The sequence below is a fragment of the Ostrinia nubilalis genome, chromosome 20, assembly GCF_963855985.1.
Source record: "Ostrinia nubilalis chromosome 20, ilOstNubi1.1, whole genome shotgun sequence".
In the NCBI taxonomy this organism is placed as follows: Eukaryota; Metazoa; Arthropoda; class Insecta; order Lepidoptera; family Crambidae; genus Ostrinia; species Ostrinia nubilalis.
In genome coordinates this window covers 10,397,174-10,419,151 of record NC_087107.1, presented here as the reverse complement: position 1 = coordinate 10,419,151, position 21,978 = coordinate 10,397,174, and the positions used below count along the sequence as shown (strand labels likewise).

The 21,978-nt window shown below is 37.6% G+C and overlaps 1 protein-coding gene across 1 annotated transcript in view; it reads left to right on the top strand.

The window, feature by feature from the left end:
- The window catches only part of LOC135081620 (atrial natriuretic peptide receptor 1-like), a 407,345-nt gene that overhangs the window by 140,849 nt on the left and 244,518 nt on the right, over positions 1–21,978 (top strand). Inside the window, exon 4 of the mRNA XM_063976371.1 lies at positions 13,909–14,092. Coding sequence (XP_063832441.1) covers positions 13,909–14,092 — 184 coding nt within the window. The remainder of the gene's footprint in view (positions 1–13,908; positions 14,093–21,978) is intronic.

Below are 21,978 nucleotides of genomic sequence, written 5' to 3'. Positions count from 1 at the left end.
TAGGATTCTACCTGACCAAACCTTCGGGATCTGTCGATAAATCCCTGTGAAAGGCCCTTCCTATTTCCCGGTCCGTTTGTTTGGGGACAACTGTGGTAGTATGATAACGGATGGGTTTATTTGATAGAGAATTTCAATAGTAATAATGTCCATTTAATAATATAAAGATTATGTTTGTGTCACATGCTTTATGTAAGACTCAGATTATTATTACTGATCGATAAAACAGTGCCTACCCGTGACTGTTACAAAACAACCGAACCCGAAATATACCGAAACGAATATACTTAGGCTGGGTTGCACCATCTTACTTTAACTCTAACAAACGTCAAAAATCTGTCAAACTCCATATAAAATACAACAGTTATCGTTATAGCCACGGTTAAAATTAAGTGGAGCAACTCATCCTTAGACTATCAATTAGTGACTTGTATTTTTTCAATGAAAGTATAAACCAAACCCTACATAATTGTACATACTAATTGTAACAATCAATCTAGTTTTAGGATTTGGTATCTAGAAACTAGTAACTAGATTGATTGGTAAATAAATAATTAAGGTATTTTCCAAAACAACAGTTTGCAAATGGTTATCATAACAGACAGTTCATCTTATACAGTCTAGTTGTAAAAATATAATTAAAAGCCCTTATATGTTTTTTTTTTTGCGTTCTGTAACGAGTAGTTTACGTACTGACCTTAAGGGCAACCAGAGGTTATGTGGAGTACCCAACCTCGTTAGTTTAGAAGGCTACTTAGTACTTACTTACCTCCTCACTTAAAAGCCTGTGGTCATCCCGCTTCCATTAAGTGAGTTGAGACCACTTATCTACAAAGTAATTTTTGTGAGATGCTTTTATCAAAAGATTTTGGGTGACGTGGCACATTGCAACTTGTGTGGTCACAGCCTAATATCGTTTTGGGCTTTGGGATTGTGATTTGGTTGTGATTTGAATAAGGCTGTTCAATTTTTTATTTACTTTATTTTCTTTAATGGGAAAATACATACAGCTTATAATATAACACAGGTAGCGTACAAAAAATAGGTCTTACACAAGCCTAAGAGTTTTCACTCGTTTCAGCCAAATGACGTCCACTGCTGGACAAAGGCCTCCCCCAAGGTTTTCTACAATGAACGGTCCTGCGCTGCCAGCATCCAGGCTCTTCCCGAGATTTCACTACTAATTTAAAATTGAAAAGACAGATTAACACAATAATTACAGCGAATGATGTAATTATAGTGTTAATGTATTTTTAATGTAAGTATTTGTTATTAAGAAAAATCTGGTTATGGAATAAGTGATACGTAGTTAATTCACTTGAAGAATCTTAGAAGACTACGACTTTTTGGTTAGCCGTTAATTGTACTAAAGTACTAAGCTTATACTACTTAGTTGTGTTAATTTTTAAAAAAATATATGAGATTTACCTAATTAGTTTCAGACCTAGAGTTAACATACATAAATTGATTAGCATGTGAAGGTTAAAAACAAGTTTACGACGTTATACAATAAATTCTTGTTTTTGTACATAAACAAGACATTTACCTTATACATAAAGTTTATTGTAAAGCAAGACAGTACATAATAGGAAGGACTTTTCCTCGGATCAGTGAAAGCCCAAGGGCATTAAGTAAAGACAAACTGCGAAAACTTTGGGATTTGGGTCTTAGTGAAACAGTTTTATGAAGTTTTCCGTGTGATGAACACATTCAGGCAATATTGAAGTTTATTAACATCAGTATAAAGATCAACAAATTGTTGTTGCTGATTGTAAAGGCCGGTCTCCACGACAATAGGTAAAAGGAAATAAATCCTATTTATAAAAAATAAATGTTTTTTTTACTATTCTTTTTTGTAACAATACCAGTCAGTCGCTTTTGTTTGACTTTCAGTACACTGTGAATCCATACATATGATGGGCCAAAAAATAATTCAATTTTTATTTTTCTCCGTTTATTCAGAATAATAAACTACGAATGGGTATTGTGATATTCGAATATTTTTTTTTATGCAAATTATAAAGTTTTTTTCAGGAATTTAGTGTAAATTAGCAGCTTTCTTCTAAAAAAAGAAGGACGGTGAAATAGCAGAATCATGATCTGAAAAAATTAAAAATAATTTGAGATTGATTTGATTGATTGATTGATGATTGATTTGGAAAAGGAGTACATTTTTTTCGTAATATAAGTTAACGATCAGAATTCGGATTATGGAAAGGTAAATAAAATTATCATACAGAACCCGACAGTCTTAGATACTTTAAAACGAATCAAAAATCACTTTCCTCAACATTATCATTTGTCATCCATTTTGGTTTTATAAAACGTGATTTATAACGTTAACACGGCTAAACCCCGGTATTTCGAAAATGTTATCACAACTGTATTATTCGTCTCATTTCGGTGAAAAAGGCCCTTCATAATGCTCGTTTCTATTTAATTTTTCCAAGCCGAGCAGAGGAGATAAAATCCAGTAAAGTGCGAGTTGTAACTTCGAGCAAAGAGCTCCGTATTATACATTTTTTTTGCAATTTATTATTCATAAGAAATCAAGCATTTATCAATCAAGCTATGATGATTTATTGTAGGGTTGAATCGCTTTTTCTAAATTTTATTTAATTCCATCACATGATTTTTTCAAAGCCCAAAAATTAATAATCTTACCTAAATAAAAAATAATAATGTCAAAAATACCATTAGGTAATAAAGTTACAAAAAACTACGCCTACGTTTAGAACTGTCAATATCAATAAAAAGATAAGCTAGCAAGTTCAACTAGCTGAGAGCTTAGTGTGAGTTTACATCAAACGTTACTAGTGAGCGCGTAAAAAAATTACATTAAATGTATGACGGATTGTACACTTGTACAGCGCCCCTAGCGGAAACTTTCAAGAAGTAAAATTTTCATATTTTTTTAACGCGCTCACTAGTGAGGACGTTTTATGTAAACTCACACTAAGGCTGAGTTGCACCACCTAATTGTAACCGTGTAACATTATCCGATGCTTTTTGTATGGAGTTTGACAGATTTTTGACGTTTGTCAAAGTTAAAGTAAGGTGGTGCAACCCAGCCTAAGCCCTTTGTAGTAGTTTCTGCAAAACTTGAGTGACAGATGACTGATCTAATAATATTGCGAAACTGTACGGAACCCTAAATAAACAACTGGATTACAGAATGTAAGAAAGACTCTTGAGGTGTTTTAGACAGCTTGTTTTAGGCGTGAATAATATCTATTTAAAATATGATAAAAATTCAACGAAAAAATATCTCGTTCCTTAATGTAGGTACTGAATGATGAGTGGATTATTCATATTTTAAAAATTATTCAGAGTCAAGATTATAATTGTAATCAATAGTAAAAAATACGGATTTTTCACAGGTTTCGTATGCAAACAATATTTTTGTCATAAATTAAAGCCTGTGTAAAGGACGACGCACATATCCACTCGGAAAGGGATCGTAACCGCATCAACTTGAAACTGTCAGTATTCTTTGTATGAAACTTAATACTGCAACGGACACTTATCCGCACCGTAACGTAAACGTCTCGCCTCGCGATTGACAGCGGTGTTGATCCCTTTCCGAGTTTTTTTTTCTCTTTATTTGGGACAACAAACAGTTACATTGAGGGCTTATGTACTAAATCTTAATAATTTGAAAATTTTGTAACAATGCAACCAGCACCATTGTCCACAGATAGGATCTAAAGTAGTAAATTGCAGAGCTTCAACAAAATTAAACTATTACTTAATGTGTAAATGATGTTAGGGTTGCGGCAAAGTTTTACAGTACAGTAAAATTCGGCAAGCTACAAGATGCAAAAGAAAAAACGATTATTGCAACCATAATATTATAGTTTGGTAATGACAATGACAAGAAGTCACACTAATAATAAAAAGGAGAAAGTTTGCGAGTATGTAAGTGTGCATGTTTGTTACTTCTTTGTTTACATCTAAACGGCTATGGAGCGATTTAATAAAATTTGGTATGAAATTAGTTAGTTCGCGATTGATTGATGATTGATGATCGCGAGCGATTTAATAAAATTTGGTATGAAATTAGAGTTCATAAGTCTTTCATACCTTTATAGCGTTGTTGATCCCTTTTCGAGTTGATAAGTCTGCTTTCATATCTTTATAGCGCTTTCTAGCAGCGCGACAAACGCGCGACAGACACACTGCCGATAATATGACAGCGGTTGCTTGCCTTCGCATTATAAAAACGCCACTATCGCGCTGCTGTTGCGCTTCTGACGCCCTAAAGTAAAAGCGGTCTTAGAGCCAAAGCACACGATACGTTGCGGCGGTGGTGCGGTGCCGGAGCTGTATCGCTGCGTTTTTTTTTACATAGAGATAATAATATCTGTGGCGGGTACCTACATGACGCCGCGCCGTTAGTGTGCTTTGGCTCTAAGGTAGTGGTTCTGAACCGGTGGTCCGCGGACCACTGGTGGTCCCTAGAGACATTCCAAGTGGTCCACGGAGACATCGTAATAAACAAGTGATGTGACGTGATGAGTCGAATCAACACAACTCAAACGGCGCACAGTGGACGAGAAATCGACCTCCCCTTTCATAGGATTTTGAAAAAAATATGTGGTCCCTAACAAGACAGAAATTTGGTAAAATGGTCCCTCGTGACATAAAGGTTAAGAACCACTGCTCTAAGGCAAACAAGTATTAGGTATTCATTCTGATTAACTGCACCACGTTTTAAAGCTTAATTAAACAGAAACGTGTCGGGTAAATGGAAAAATGCTCCTTATCATTTGTATTTTCAGCTGAAGCTCGTGGAATTTAATTTAGAACAAAAATGTTTTCTTTAAAAAATTTGGAATTTTTAATTGTTCTATGGAAATCAAAGAATAACATAGGCGTTTTGTGAACTGTAATGTTTTTAGAACTTTTTGGACCTTTATTTATAAGAATTTGATTGTTTGTATGAATTGAATAGGCTCCGAAACTACTGGCCCGATTTGAAAAAATATTTCATCATTAAATTTCTGTATTATCTCTGATAATAGGTATAAGCTTAAAGAATATGGACGTATAAAGAGATTTATTTATTTACTAGCTTTCCGCCCGCGGTTTCGCCCGCGTGGAATTTTGTCTGTCACAGAAAAACTTTATCGCGCGCGTCCCTGTTTCAAAAACCGGGATAAAAACTATCCTATGTCCTTTCCCGGGACTCAAACTATCTCTATGCCAAATTTCATCAAAATCGATTTAGTGGTTTAGGCGTGAAAGAGAGACAGACAGACAGAGTTACTTTCGCATTTATAATATTAGTATAGATTTAATTCTGTGACAGACCGAAATAACGATGGTGATTTTTTCAATTATAGCTGACATAAAAGACCTATCAAAAATCCCGTAAAAATAAATTCTCACTTGTTTAGTTGACACTGTTGACAGTTCGTGTTAAGTAATATTTAATTATTTTATTTCTTTTGCATTTGTAACCAAGTAGGTATGTACCTAAACAAATAATCGAGGCAAGAGTTTGTGTACTACATTTAACTAGCGGAGCAAATTTTATCGGACTAAAAATAAAATAACCCAAGCATAATTCAATTTATTTACTTAAGGCACTAAACACTGCGATATCTTATTGAGTTGTAATAGAAGCTATTTTGCGATAAAAATGTAACATCTGATGTGCTGTTTTGTACTTTAAGTGCGTGGGAATGCTAGACCCTTCGACGACCTCAGCTGGCGTAGGAATTGAGGCAAACATGGGCTCAATAATGCCACAGTAAATTTATAGATAGTAAAACTATCTCCTTACGCCCGTATTCACAAACATTACTATGAGATCTCACAGTGCGCGGGTGACACACGAACCAAACACAGAACTCTATACACTGTGCGTTCGATTTGCTGCTTCACTTAAGCAAGCATCGTTTGTGAATACTGGTTAGTTTCTGATTACAGAATTTCAAATCCACAATGTGGAGCTATGATTCATCATCATTATCAGAACATAAAGGTAACCTCACTTTGAGCAGTTAACCAGTGATGAACATACACGGACCACTCATGCAGTCATAGTTGAAAATATTAATGTCACCGTACAAGCAACCACCCGAAGCAGTTACAACTGCTCGAGTAGTGCATGTGTGTACGTAGAATACTGTAGTTTGCTATGCAGTCACAGCTTGAACTGTCCGAATATAGCAGGCCTAAGACTTCAGTGCAGGATTACAACTCTCTCTAATTTACCACAGGCAAATGGAGGATACGGTCTACATTCCTAACGCTGCTGGTTAGACAGGTTGGGAAGACCTGATTTTCGCATATTTCTCCCTTAGTCGCCGCTTACATGAAGATCGGGGTTGGTCCTATTCTACTCCGCTGGAACCACAGTTGCAGTATCGTATTTAAATCGACTAAAGATGCTACATTGCTTAACTTGAAGTGATGTTTTCTTTACATGGCCATTTCAACCCTAGAATACTCAGATCTCCTTGAAAGAAAGTTTTATGGACTTTTATAAAGATCTTTCCTTTTTATTTTACTGTGGTCCTGCGTCACGCTAACCGTCCGCGCGTGAAAATCTTTTCACCCTCACTCAAGATTAATTCTGATTCTTACTACCATCACAATAAAGGTCACGTCGTTTGTCAGCTGTTGTTATCTGCAATGTGTATGGAAATAAAAGATTCGTCGTCATCAGTCTTCTAAGGGGGCTTATAAACTTTAGCACGAGCGAGTAACACCCGAATTCACAAACGATGCTTGCTTAAGTGAAGTAGCAAATCGAATGCACAGCGTTGAATAGAGCTCTATGATTGGTTCATGTGTCACCCTGTGCATCCACGCGCACTGTGAGACCTCATAGTAATGTTTTTGAATAGGGGAGTTAGGCTCTAATAACAAGCGCATGTCTTAGCGGTTCGCGTACTAGACTACGATGCCAGAGGTCGCGTAGTTGCAAACGAAATGGAAAATGTATTATTTATAAAAAAATAAAAACATTGCCGTTGCTGTAATTGGCATGACCGTTAAGTTTGCTAAAAAGACGACCTTTGAGTAACACTTATGTACTCTAAGGCTGGGTTGCACTTGCATCATCTTACTTTGACTCTAACAAACGTCAAGAATCTGTCAAACTCCATACAGAATACACCGGTTATCGTTAAAGTCACGATTAAAGTTACGTGGTGCAACTCAGCCTAAAGGTATTATTTAGCATAATAAAGTACCTACAAATATTTTGAAAACTAATTTCATCAAACTTTCAAAAGCAAACAGTAGGTAAGTACTAGAATAGATTTGTTTTAAATTTAAGGTGTATCTGAACTTGAAATAGGCCAGTAGAATTAAACACAAAAATGAATTAAATCGGAAATAATTCCTACTAAAGATTTTAGTGCTTTAATGGCTTCATTAGTTGCCCATAAAGAATCTCCTAGGTTTTCGACTTCGACGGAGTTGTGCTTAAGTGGTGGGGGCCCCCGAAAGGGGCACTTTTTCGGTTCTCCGGTTATACCGCGTAAAGGGCTTACCCTATCGAAAAGTGGTCTTCCTGACGGTTGAAAGGCATTTAATCCTGCATTAAATAAGACCAAATTCATTTATGTTTTGAACAATCCGTTCTCATGCAAATGTTCGGCAAAGTAGAAAATATGTGTATAATTAATGACCCTCTCCACGTCCAATGGCTCGCTACCCGCAGGCTTCCAAGCCTTGAAAAGGAGCGCCTTAACCAGTGTAACCTTATCAAGGCTTACGAGCTGGATGTGCCTATCCTTGTTCGTCCCAGCGTTCCTTAACTGCGGTTGCTGCACCTCTTCCTGACACTCACCTGAACGACTCTGTGTTACCTACTGTGGCTGCCCTTCTTCCTTGTATCCTCTTGCACGACTACGTTGCCTAGCCGTATGCCTGGTCTAAGGTTCGACGCCAAAAATCAACAACAACAAGTTCATATTAAAACGCTGAAGAGTTTTTTGTTTGTTTGTTTGAATGCGCTAATCTCAAGAATACTAGTTTTATTAAAATAATTATTTTTGTGTTGAATAGCTCATAAATTAAGGAAGGATATAGGATATATACAATCACTCTGCGACTAATAGAGGCGAAGCAGTAAAGAAAAATGTTGCAAGCACGGAAAATAGTATTTAAACTATTTTCACGCGTACGAAGTTGATTTTGTGGCGTCGAACCTTGGACCAGGCATATGGCTAAGCAATGCAATCGTACAGGAGGGTACAAGGAAGAGGGGCAGCCACATTAGGTAACACAAAGTCGTTCAGGAGAGTGCCAGGAAGAGGTGCAGCAACCGCAGTTAAGGAACGGCTGGGACGAACAAGGATAAGCGAATCCAACTCGTGAGCCTTGACAGGGATACGCTGGTTAAGGCGACCCTTTACAAGGCTTGGGAGCTTACGGGTGACGAGCTATTGGACGTGGAGAGGGTCATTAATTATACACATATTTTCTACTTTGCCGAACATTTGCACGAGAACGATTTGTCCAAAACATATGAATTTGGTCTTATTTAATGCAGGATTAAATGCCCTTTAACCGTCAGGAAGACCACTTTTCGATAGGGTAAGTCCTTTACGCGGTATAACCGGAAAACCTAAAAAGCGCTCCTTTCGGGGGCCCCCACCACTTAAGCACAACTCCGTCGAAGTCGAAAACCTAGGAGAGTCTTAATGGGCAACCAATGAAGCCATTAAAGCAATAAAATCTTTTGTAGGAATTATTTCCGATTTAAAATCTAATTCTACTGGACTAGAAGGCATGAAAACCTTTTTTGTTTTCTTAAACAATATTTTTTTTAGAACGTATTTTTATGATTTAATTTTGCCCTTTGTTTGATTGACGTTTATTAAGTTTTGTACTATCAAAAGATGGCGCTGTATGTTTACCTACTATAAATAATTGTTCTAGTCGAAGTGCTCCTTTAGCACGTCTTCGGAACTATCGGGCGGATCACGTAGCAACTCTCACAATAGCGCAGATGGTCTGCCTTTTGAATTCGCAAATTACGTTATCATTCCTTTGGGGAAGGAATCAGGGGCATTCATCTATGTACACAGGACTCGTATGTCCATACATTACAGAAAAATATTATGTAATATTATAGGCCGGTAGATCTATTCTCATAAATAAAACACTGGTTAATTAACTTGCACATTATATTGTCTCATTTTAAATACAATTAATCACTTAGCATAAAAAAAAATCTTAAACGTAGCAGGAAGGCGCTGGACGCAGGCCGCTACCAACCGGGCAACAAAAAAGAATTGGGGGAGGCCTATGTTCAGCAGTGGAAGTCCCTCTAATCTGACGTTTCTAGATATCTGACAACATATTTATATATTTTAAATTTTGCAGACTTTACAATTTTATTTATCAGTAACCTATTTTTTTTTAATTCACAACGAGGAAGCTCTTGGCTTGCACATCACCTGATGGAAAGTGATGATCAGGCTGAAGGTGGAAGTGAGTCACCCGGAATCCTCAACCACAGAGGAACTGGCTAGCTAACCGCAACTGCCGAAACACAACAAAGCTGTTACTGTTAACATTGTTGTTATAACGACAGATCTAGGTCGATGGTGGTAGCTAGCCAGGTGGACTTAGGATCAAGCCCTACTACCAACTAAACCGAACAGAAAAATCAGCACCCACTGGGAATCGAACCTCTGGGTTTGAAGCAGATGGTCTTATCACTAGACCACAGAGGCGGTTAAGAACATTAGCAAACAAATACAATATAGAGCTCTACGACTTTTGAAGTATTGGACATCACGTAGGCGTGAATCTCATAAATGCACAGATGTTATGCCTCTTTGAACTTTCTATCACGTTATTTACAAACAAAAGTATGTATGAAATATTATAAAGACCATTGATGGAGGAATTTCCTATGATTACTTTGCCGTTTCGATATTTCCTCATCATCATCATTTCAGCGTAAGCATTGACTTTTATCTGATGTAGATATTGATAAGTTTTCTTATTGTTTCTTATTATTATATTGTTTGTTATAAAAATATTTTTGTATCTGGATATTGAATTTCAGCAAAGCACACTCACACACACACAAGTATGCACACACTTACTGAGTTCTAAAATTCTTATGCCTTCTGAAAACTTTGAAATGTTGGCTAAGAAATGCACGTTGTACCTAGTAGTTTCTTCCCCCTATTATCAAGTTTTCTCACCATACCTATATCAAATGTCAAGCTACTGAAGCCAATACCTGAATATTCAGGGATTAACCTCTAAAGGAACTTCTGAATGAATAATAAGACTGCGTGAAGTTCAGGGTAGAGAAACTTTAGAGCTTAATTTAATTTTCGATAAGTTCGACAGCAAACTCACAAGGCGTTGGTTAAATTTACCTACTAAATTATTAATATCGACTGAAAATATAAACCAGACTTGATTACTACAGCGCAGGTACTTCGAACATAATATTAAAGGTGAGTATAGACTAGCTAGAGCATTTACTTCTAAAGCTTCAACCACACCAACGCGTGCAGATCGCCATCGCCGGCGCGATCACGGCGCGATCATAAAGAAATGACAGGTCCGGTGAACTGTCATGGGACGCGCGACCTGTCATTGGTCTTTGATCGCGCCGCGGCGGTGGCCATCTGCACGCGTTGGTGTGGTTGAAGTATAACAGAACAACGACAAGCCGCTTTATGAAATGCTTAGCGTGTCACTCAGTCACGAACTCAGATCATAGAAAGGAATAGATATGAAGTCGCGCGTAACTACAACGAGAACCAGTGTCCCCAAATTTCCCCCACCACAGCTCCCACACACACATTCAACTGTGTAAAAACAAAGCGACTGAGAGTCTACGACAACATGTGCAAAAGGCTTAAAAGTGCTGTGATTGGTTATAAGGCACGTCACGCACACTTTGAAAAAAGCAATTAGAGAGAAGAAAGATCAAATGGAGTCGATAAGATATCGATACTTTAAATCCTTCGAGGCAAGACTCGAAACTGGTTTAAAAAATACTTATGTATGAAAACCTTTTAATTAATACATTATTATTGTGTTCTTTAATGATTTTTGCATAAAGGAGTCAGTTCCATTTTGTATGGACGAAAAACTCAGAATCAATTGGGACTAAATGTAGTTTCCTTATAATTCACATTTTACCCCAACCAAAGCTCAATGTCGACAGGATCACTATACTTAGTTATTATTAACTACTACTGCGCATTAACTTTTTAATTATGGCGAACTTCGTACCGCCTATGTTTATTAAAAATAATGCCTATATTAGGCTTTCAACTAGCTCTTATAGCAATTACATAGTTGACATTTACTAATCACTTCTACTATTATTATTGTTTTTGTAAAAACTTAAATCGCAAGCAACTCATGATTTTTTCATTCAAAATTAGAAAATAGAAAAGAATAATTTACTTCTATTTATCGATAATAGGAAACCGCATTAGAACACGAGCCCTGCACTATGTTACGACCGGCACATGCGGCCGTACTGTGTATTTTCACGCGACAGTGGATATCGGAAGCAATAAAATACATTGCGCAGTAGTTAAGCATGACATAAAGTGGTTGCTAACTAAATCGTCAATGTACAACGTATTTGAATTTTTACACCACTAATTGCGATATCGCAGTAACTGTTACGGCACTGAATTCGTTCGTTAAAATGTTTAGTTTTTTTTATTAATAAGCTAAAACCCAATGGATTTGCAATACTTACATGTGGTAAATGACTCCATTGTTCCTCTAGTTCTTCGTTTCACTTGTGTTATTGCACGTAACAACGCATTATCCAAAAATATTGGAGAACATTACCTCAGTACGACTGAATCGCGACTAACCTGGCTTCGCGGCCGATGTTCGTTTCTGGGCATATCGCGGAGACACGCGCCACGCCCCCGTTTCACATCTATTCCCTTCTATGATCTGAGGTCACGAACCAAACGTATTGTACCATTCGCAAGAATGTTAAGCCTCAGCCTCGAATTTAGCGGGCAGCAGGGCGGCGGCGGCGGCGGCGCGGGAGCGGAGTGGGCAACGCAGACCCGTTCTCGAAACAAGCGGGCAGCTCGCGCGGCGCTTTAGCGGCGAAGTCTTGTGTTCGGGGTTGTGTTGTCGAGATATTTGTTTTTATTCGCAAACAAAATGTCTGAACAACGGCGACAATTCTATTTCGATTCAAATTTATTCCTAACGCTCGATTTATTGTGGGCAAAAGAAGGAGTGCGCTGCCCGCTCGTTACCCGCTCCCTCGCCGCTGCCCGCTCGTTGCCCGCTCCGGCGCCGCTGCCGCGCCGCTGTTTTCGAGAACCGGTCTATTTGATTTCACGCATAAGATTCTGCCGCTGCTGCGCCGCCGCCGCTCCCGCCCCGCTGCCCGCTAAACTCGAGGCCGAGGCCTAAAGGTGGCGGTTCGCACCGCGACAGAGACAGGAGACCGAGACACGAGACCGAGACGGGAGACCGCGACCGTTACTTAACTAAGGCAGAGACCCGTGTCTCTGTCTCGCTTGCGAACTGTCGCTTATACATTGTCTAAAGTCAAGTAACATTCGCGGTCTCCCGTCTCGGTCTCCTGTCTCTGTCGCGATGCGAACCGCCACCTTTACATTACATAGAAATGCTATAGTACTCTAGTCTATACCCCTATTATGCAGTACCAGGCCTCCGTCACTCGCCTATGCCGGCCGAGATAATTACCTACAGCGCGCGACAACTTCAAGTTGCAAATCAGTCAGGACCGCCACGCGCCGTGACGCGCCTGTGAGCACACGCGTATTTCTATACACGCTCGGTCGATCATCGTTGCAATCAAGGTTTATTGTTCCAACAGCACTGTTATTCTTCTTTAATGGAAATCGTAATATTTAGAAATAATAATTAACTGTAGTGATTTAAATAATTAAAAAAAACTACACTTTTTAAGTAATTTTGAAATACTTATGACAAAAAACTGTAGCAAAAAAAATATTTTACCTAATAAAAACATTAACTTTTACTTTACCGTGTCTATTTTCCGACACTACACCTTTTAAAACCGTTTGTCCAATTTCGAATTATCACAACACTGAAGTTTATTAATAGGTACTTTAGAGATGGTACGATTATACAAACACCACTAGATTAAAGTTTACCAATCGTAAATACAATAAATGCTTCTTAAAATTAAGTTTCTATTTATTTTACTTTGCTTATACAACCCTGACGCTGGAGCTGTAAGGTAGATCAATTCTGAACACAAAAAAATAGCGCTCTTGTGAGCGTAGTAGTAAGGTGCGACTTCGAATGCACCATGTGCGTTGGATATTTTGCATTATTATTATTACCGTTAAAATGCCGGCATCTGATCCTACACAAAGGAGTGCAATTTCTGTTGCTACTATTATGTATTCTGTGGCAGTACTTACAATGTTCAATTTGATATTCTTTTATTTGTAGAAGTCAAAGATCTTTATTGCGTTGCGAAGCATATTATTATTATCTTTTTCAATTTACCTACTTTATACTACGCGCTTTTCATTTTTAATCTTTTGAAGAAACACCATTGAAAAAATAAATTAAAACTTTACACAAAACGTTCCAATCACTGATATTGTAATAAATCTTTATCGTGGAAACAGTCGTTGTAAAAACATGTTTTTATGAAAAGAGAATAATATAAAACGCTACTCGTTTAATATTCATATTTACCTTGGTTTTCCAACTAAAAACTAGTGTTTTATTATAATAAGGTCTTAATTTTTTTATTACTGAATAACTTTCAGAAATGCCAAACAGTTTTGGCATTAAAAATAGACATAATTTAGTCTTAAAAGACTCATAAAAGACACTTAAAAGACTCAAAGATGCAACCATAATAATACAACATGTACAAGTTATAAAAATATTCAATATCTAATTTGAAATCTTTGTCCACAGCCTCGGTCGCCAGAATCACAAAGTTCCTTGGCAGCACTGGCACGCCACTGATCACGACTGGCGGGTTCACGTTCGACTTCGTGAAACAGAAACAAACATGCCTCGACGAGTTCTACATGATGGTGCGAGCGGGCCCCGTCGGGTTCAAGGATTTGGCGTACTTCTTGATAGATCTGTTTCGACAGTAAGTATTTGAAGATACGCTTGTGTTTAGGAACTATTTTCTCATGTTTCAATTCGTGAAGTAGAAGTGCACTTGCCAAAGTTAGTTCTGAAAGATGGTGCGAGCGGGCCCAGTCGGGTTCAAGGACTTGGCGTACTTCTTGATAGATCTGTACCTTTAGCACGAAAAACTTTCGACTTCGAATCGTTTAAGTATTCGAATCGCCATCAAAAGATTTAGTACGAAAACTAAAACAGCGCCCGATGTGAACGTGTCGTAAAGTGAACTTAGTATGAGAAATGGTTGCACGAAACTTGTTTTGACAATCAAAATTGTCACGTTATCGTTTAATTCGAATTTTGTAGAATACGCAAACGATTCGAAGTCGAAAGTGTTTCGTGCTGTTACGACAGTAAGTATTTAAAGATATAGTAGGTACTTGTGTTTAGGAACTATTTTCTCACGTTTCACTTCGTGAAGAGAAGTGGACTTGCCAAGGTGAGTTCTACATGATGGTGCGAGCGTGGCCAGTCGGATTTAAAGATATGGCGGTGTTCTGCGAAAGTAAGTTCCTATAATGTTTCTACTATAGACTGTATGGGTACCAAATGATATATTTTGATATCTAACATGAACTTCATTTCGTGAAGTCGAAGCAAACTTGCCAAGATAAGTTCTACGTGATAATAAAAAAGAAAAAAATCTTTCGTAAATCGGTAAGGCTTCTGCCTTGTTTAGACGATTCGTGTTATAGATAACTAGCTTTCCGCCCGCGGCTTCGCCCGCGTGGAATTTTGTCTGTCACAGAAAAACTTTATCGCGCGCGTCCCTGTTTCAAAAACCGGGATAAAAACTATCCTATGTTCTTTCCCGGGACTCAAACTATCTCTATGCCAAATTTCATCAAAATCGGTTGCGAGGTTTAAGCGGGAAAGCGTAACAGACAGACAGACAGACAGACAGACAGACAGATTTACTTTCGCATTTATAATATTATTAGTTGGGATAATCGATCGATGATATCGATCAATCGACATTACACTCGATATGCAAACTGATTTTCCAGCTCTTTTAACTTCTATTCCCTGATCAGCATTAATTTAAAACGCTTAGAGATATCAGCATTATTACAGTCCTTAACAGCATGTAAATGAGATTTCCTCAGGGGAGACGCGATTATCGCTGTCTAAACAATGCCTTACTAGTATAAAAGGGTAATTTTATTATTCTCAAGACGTGCAGTAACAGTCTAAAGGCCGTAGCACACTTATGAACCAGCTAGCCTAAGATGCGCGCCGTGATAACTTTTATCGACGTCAAAATGTATGGGCAAAATCGATAAAATGGCGTGATAACCGCTTATCGTGGCGCGCATCTTAGGAAAGGGGTCGTAACCGTATCAACTTGAGGCGGTCAGTATTCTTTGTATGAAACTCCAAACTGCAACGCACGCTTATCCGCACCGTAACGTAAACACCTCGCCTCGCGGTTGATAGCGCACGAAAGGCGATGACAGCTCGCGTTGTTGATCCCTTTCCGAGTTGATAAGTCTGCTATGACCTTTATTCTAGCAAAAGAGAGTTCGCTTTATTTATTAACTCTATTGGGACTTGAACTCGGGATATCTTCACGCCAAAGACATTTTACGAGCGAAAACTTTTAGTGATGAAGAATATTTTGAATATTAAATTCTTTACTTTGCTCTTCGTTATATTTTTAGGGATATAAAATATCTCAGCTGGTACCCAATACTCTATGTATAGTTTGAGTAAATCTAAAGCTGGGTTGCACCATCTTACTTAAATTTTAACAAACGTCATAAATCTGTCAAATTCCATACAAAAAGCACCGGTTATCGTTATAGTTACCGTCAAAGTTAGGTGGTGCAACTCAGCTTAAGACTGCAGACTTGCCATTCGTCAACTTAAAGTAAGAATTTAATTAAAATAATCCGTGCTGAAAGAGATTAGTGCCTTTAGACATTATGGCATTCACCTCATAAAGAACATTTTATCGCAAACTCAACCCTATTACAACTACAAAAGACCTCACAGTGTTTAACTTTATGTGCTGGCGTCTGTACTTAAATCTTAGTTTATTACTTGGTAAAGTTAAAAATCTATTATGTACCGTGACTATGTTCAATCGAAAACGAATGTCACACTGTTTATTAACAAAACTTCAGAGAGAAGGTTAATGCGGTAGCCCGTAAGCGATGGTGTTTTTATGGGGCTCCATTTATAAGGTAAGTGTAGGTATGTTTGATGCTTATGGTATACGGGACTGGTGTATGGTTTTTATAAGAAAAAAAGTAATTGGTCATTCATACAAATTAATCAAACAGGTACATTATGTTTCTAATAACCTATAATTTAATTGGATATGATGTTCTCTGTGCTATTATTACAAAAATAACTACTTCAATAGGTAATTTGTACCTCTTTCAGTTTCATCCACGAAGACGCGCCCCACCAATTTTTGGTCGAGGGAAGCGCGGGGTGCGGGGAGTTTGATCCGAGCAATCCGAGCGTCATTATTGTAGTGTGCGTGTGCACTCATGGATGATTAGCGTATACCGATAACACTCAAATATTAGCGGAATAATGGTGGGGCGCGTCTTCGTGGATGAAACGATCTATAAGGACCAACCAATGGTCTTTTGTAGGTACTGAATTTCTAGATACAGTCGACCATCATTAAATAATTAATACCTAGAGAAGCGCTTTCAACTAAGTCATAATGTAAACGACTTTGAAATGTAAATGAAACACCGAACTGCACTTTAGCCGTTAAATATTAATTACAGTTTAATTCGACAATGAACTCTCATTATAACTATTTAGAGCTTCATTTACAAATTGAATATCTACTTTATGTTAGTAACACAGTGGCGGACATAATTATTTAATAAGTTTATTCGAAAAAATATCCCTCAGATGGGTAACACGGGGACATCCGTTACCGTTTATGTTAAATTGTAGGCAGTTAATATGTTTGACAAAATTTATTCTATTAGAAAGAAAACATAAATAACTCTGCGATTCCAATAAGTATTTTGAAGAAATTATTTTCTCTACTTACACTATAGCGATAAATCTGTATTTTTTATGTAGAAAAGGCAGGTATTAGACTCCAATCGCACATGACGTTATGTGAGATAAAATAATGGTGATATGAAGTTGAATTCGTTTTCCAGTTTTAAATGATGTGAAAATAGTTTTACAAGCTAGGTAAAGTCATAAAAGTCATTTTTTGCAAGTTTTTCTCATTCCTTTTTTATAATGCTTTTTCGCGTCCTAGTATTATAACTTTTACCCTACCACTGCTTCATAACAAAAGGGGATTGATTAGTCCATCACTCAAATATGATAATAATATAATATAAACTTTCTTAAAACTTTTTGAAACCTTAATGGGTTAAGTATTTTGATCTTCTTAAGCCTTAGGCGAAGATGCGATATTTAATGAACTTGCCAAGGCTACAAGTTTGGTTTAAACTGAAGCAACAAATTAAGGGACCTATCTATTTTTAGTAAGTAATTCTTTCAGTCTGAACCAGTGGGTGCTACTGTATTACAAGTACTAGTAACTTTGTACACAAAATTTTACTTCGATCTTTGTTATTAATTTAATAATTTACACCTACTGCTCGACAATGGCCTATTATGTCATATAAAGCAAACATAAACCACACGAGGGCTTTATGTGCATAATGTGTGTATTTGCAATTAATCGCATACATAAAGGATGGCAATATGTATGCATCGACCAAAGGGCATTAGGACAATACGTGGTTTGAATTTGGAACGTCCAAATTTTTTGTATCGAAAATCATTAAAAATGTTTATCTACCTCTTTGAATCAAATGCCGTTGGGTATTTTTAAATTTCATCTAATGAGGCAAAGGCATAAACTATTCAGCCTTTAGTAGACGTAAGTGTTTCAGTACATAGTTTTCAGAAAAAATACTGAATAGGAAAACCTAGCTTTATATCTACCGGTCGGTATCGTTATAGCCAATAAGCTGCTATCATAGTGACATTGACGTAATGTCAATGTCACACTAGAAACGTCAGAATAGAGCGACGCAGCACGCGGATGACGCCGCACGCGGATGACTCCGCGCGCTTTTGTGCTAAGTGATGAATATCAGGCACTATAATGTAAAAGTTAAGTATCCAGTGTTTTATTTATGAGATTTGATCTACCGGCCTCTAATACTACATAATATAAAAGTCTTAATAATCCAACATCCCCGAGAATGTCGAACTGAAAACATCATGATAAAACCTTATGATATTGTTCGTAATAACCTTAAATCCTTCTTGGAAACAATGTAATGCTGAGAAACTTGTCTTAAGTATCTTTGCTTCCCTCGGGCTACAGGCGAAATTAAATTATTTTGTTACGTAGCTCATCATACGGGACAAACGAAAACAAAAGAAAATAATAATGTTAGCTTGAGAAATCAGAGTACCTACTTATAATAATTTTGAGGAAAAACTGCTGGAAAAGGACTCCACATAAAATTTTCACCACGACCAGTGGCCTAATTCACTTTGACAGTCAAGATCTCGCTGACGTTCAGAAGTCGTCCCATTGAAAAACAGTTCTAAATCCGTATTCACAAGGGTCATTTTGATAGAGCGATTACTCGATAGGATCGGAACTCAGTGTTTTGTTGTCGTTGAAGTTTTGTTACGTGAATAAGGCTACAGTCCTGCGCTGCCCGCATCCAGGTGCTTGCTGCGACTTTCAGTAGATTGTAGTCTTCACTTGAAAACTGAATTTTTTTCGAAAACTTTCCTGCCTCAACACGATTAGTGGGCTATGTACCCCTTCCACTAAGCTGCCATATGTACATAGTTTGACTAGTAATATTTATGAAATTATTTAAGATCAGGTCTGGTCAGGTAAACAGACTGGCACTGAAAGTAAACCGTTATTTTCACCGAGTGACTTTAAAACTTAGGGTAGGCGCACACCGTTGATTTTTCATCGGCCGATAGTTTAGTCGGGCAGTTGATCAGTATATGGGCATGTATGGGAGTGCGCACACTACGCCGATTCGATTTGGCCGATTCTTCATACAAATTAAAATCGGGCACATCTATCGGCCAACTAAAAATCAACGGTGTGCGCCTACTCTTACATGTATGTGCTTTGTTTCTGGGCACTTAACTAGAAAAGTGGGATTTTACAAGAATATTATGCTGCTAACTGTACAACTCTAGCATGCTTAGAAGTTTATGGAGTACAATACATTTTGAAGTTACAGAATCATTATTAAAAAACTTTTCGTTGATGTTCTCAAGCGTTTCACAGAATTTGGCAAAGTAACAAAACATGACGTGAGTTTAATTATAATTTTCAAAGAGTTATGAGTGGAAGAGGTTAAAAAGAGAATATAAATAAGGCAAGAGACATAATGATAAATGAAACTCTTTTATAAAAAATATTTATAATAATCAAATATTGTGCAATCACTTGCTTCTGCCAGCTATAAGTATACCAGTTAGCCGTAAACACAGACAGTTGAGGTCACGTGTAAGGAACTGGTATGCAAGTTTTATACCGTGTATCGCCCCCTTTATAGACTAAGAGCGAGTGAACGACAGACCTACGTCATTTTATAAAAGCTGAAAGTTTGTCAGCGTATGCTCCCTATTTAGGATAGAATGTTGGTGAATCATGAAGTTTGGATTATCGTGACTTTGGCAGCTATCCTAAAAAAACTGTCTGGCAAGGAGTTGGAACTGTCAAACTGTCTGGCTGATGAGGAAACTACTTCTAATTATTGCCCTAATATTTTATATAAAAATCAGCTTTTATGGTTTAACGTAAGTAGAATTACAGTCGGTCTGGCGTTCACCAGCTCTTAGTCTATTATACATTTTCTGTGCGTAAGTACTCAGTTGTAATTCACAAAGTCTTAACAAATCGCGCGACGAAAGAATTCGAAAATACTGCACCTTTTAAATTAAATAAAAAATTAACCCGGACACCGTTTTAACCGACGGGCAAATTGACAAAGCGTTAACGACGCTTTGAAGGCTTATCTAATAATCTGAGATTTTCTTTGAAGCAGATAAAACGGCCACTAACTTAATACAAAATCAATTTTAATCTACGAGTACCTGTCTTCGGCTAAATTTGCGTTTGAGTGAAGTTGAAGATGTTTTAATTTTCCACTCTATTGTAAGAAAGACGTGACGAGCATTTTCTTACTTTGAACTGGGTCTTTAATAGACCTTATTAGATGTTAAAATTTCTTAGCATTAACACTTTGGTGGACAGTACAAGTTAAAAATTACTTCCCAAATGACACTACTTATTCACATACACTGCCTATCTGGGCGTAGTGTCAATGTAAAACGAGTAAAAACTATGACGTCTATAGGCGTTCTATCATATCATTACTTACTACCTGAACGTGGACGTTACTGTCCATCAATGTGTTAAGAGTCGCTTCTCAAAGTAAATTATAATTATACAACATGAAAAAATAGATCTGCTTGCCGCAACAGCGTATTATACACTTGAAAATTTTGACTGATTCATCTAGTGTCCAAGTAGCTCAGACGGAAGAGCTAGATCGGCAAGCGTAAGCTCGTAGGTTTGTTTCCCGCCTTAGGCAGTTCGATTTTTTCAAGTTATTTATAACTTATCCTGAGATGGATTGAAGTGAGTGATTGGGATGATACTCAGTAAAATAGGTTAGGTATTTATTCAGGATCCCCTTGAGGCTTAGGTTTCTTTACTCTGTGTCTAGGTCCGTATAACAGAATGGCCCTTAAGTTTCGATTGAATTTCAAGTAGGTATAGATTAAGGCCGCTGGGGCAGGAAAGTTCTTGAGTGGCGACCACGAGCCGGAAGACGTAGCGTGGGCAGGCCTCCCACTAGGTGGACCGACGATCTGGTGAAGGTCGCGGGAGGTGCCTGGATGCGAGCGGCGCAGGACCGGACTTTGTGGAAATTCTTGGGGGAGGCCTTTGTCCAGCAGTGGGCGTCTTTCGGCTGAAACGAACGAACTAACGATAGATTAAGGCCGAGTTGCACTATCTTAATTTAATTTTGACAAACGTCAAAAATCTGTCAAACTCCATACATAAATTACCGGTTATCGTTATAGTTACAGTCAAAGTTAGGTGGTGCAACTCAGCCTAAGGCTTTTTTGATTGGTGGAATTTGAATATTAGACAAAATGTATGACTGATATTCGACTGAGGTGAAGCGATTTTCGGTCGTTGTTTTTAATACGGAATTCTACAACACACTCATATTGTAAGGCTGTAGGGAAGACAAGCCTTAAATAATTTTCAATTTGTTTTCAGTTGTTAGACATTTCAGGCTGAAATGAATTTAATTGTCCGGAATAGAAATGGGTATGTTTCGTGATTCGGAGGACAAATTAAGCCGTCGGTCCAACTGCCATTTCAGGCGCCTATTAGCAGAGCATTAAGGCCGGGTAGCAGAGAAAATGGCGAAAATGAGGTTTTCATTTTTCATTTTTGAGGTACTAAACAGTAAAATTAAAGGCTAAGATTTTTATTGGGCATAGTTGAGGATATTTTCTAGGGCTATTAACGGATGGAAACACGATTTGATGAAGTTGACTCGATATAATAAATTCCCAAAGTTACCTCTATTCGTTTTCTATTTATGGTTTTATTTTTAAAATAAGCGATTTGAGATTCTGAATCTTTTACTAAACTAAAGTTCAGAAATAACTTGAGGGCTTTTAACGGATGAAATTTTTATATTGCGTCTTATTTAGTTACTATGTTAAAAAATGTGGAAAAAATCGTCCATGACGGCTTGGACAATCTCAATCAGTCGCGCGGTGGCGCTTACGGAGGTCGGACGCGTGTCAGTTTTATGCACGTGACAGTTCGCAATTTGTCAA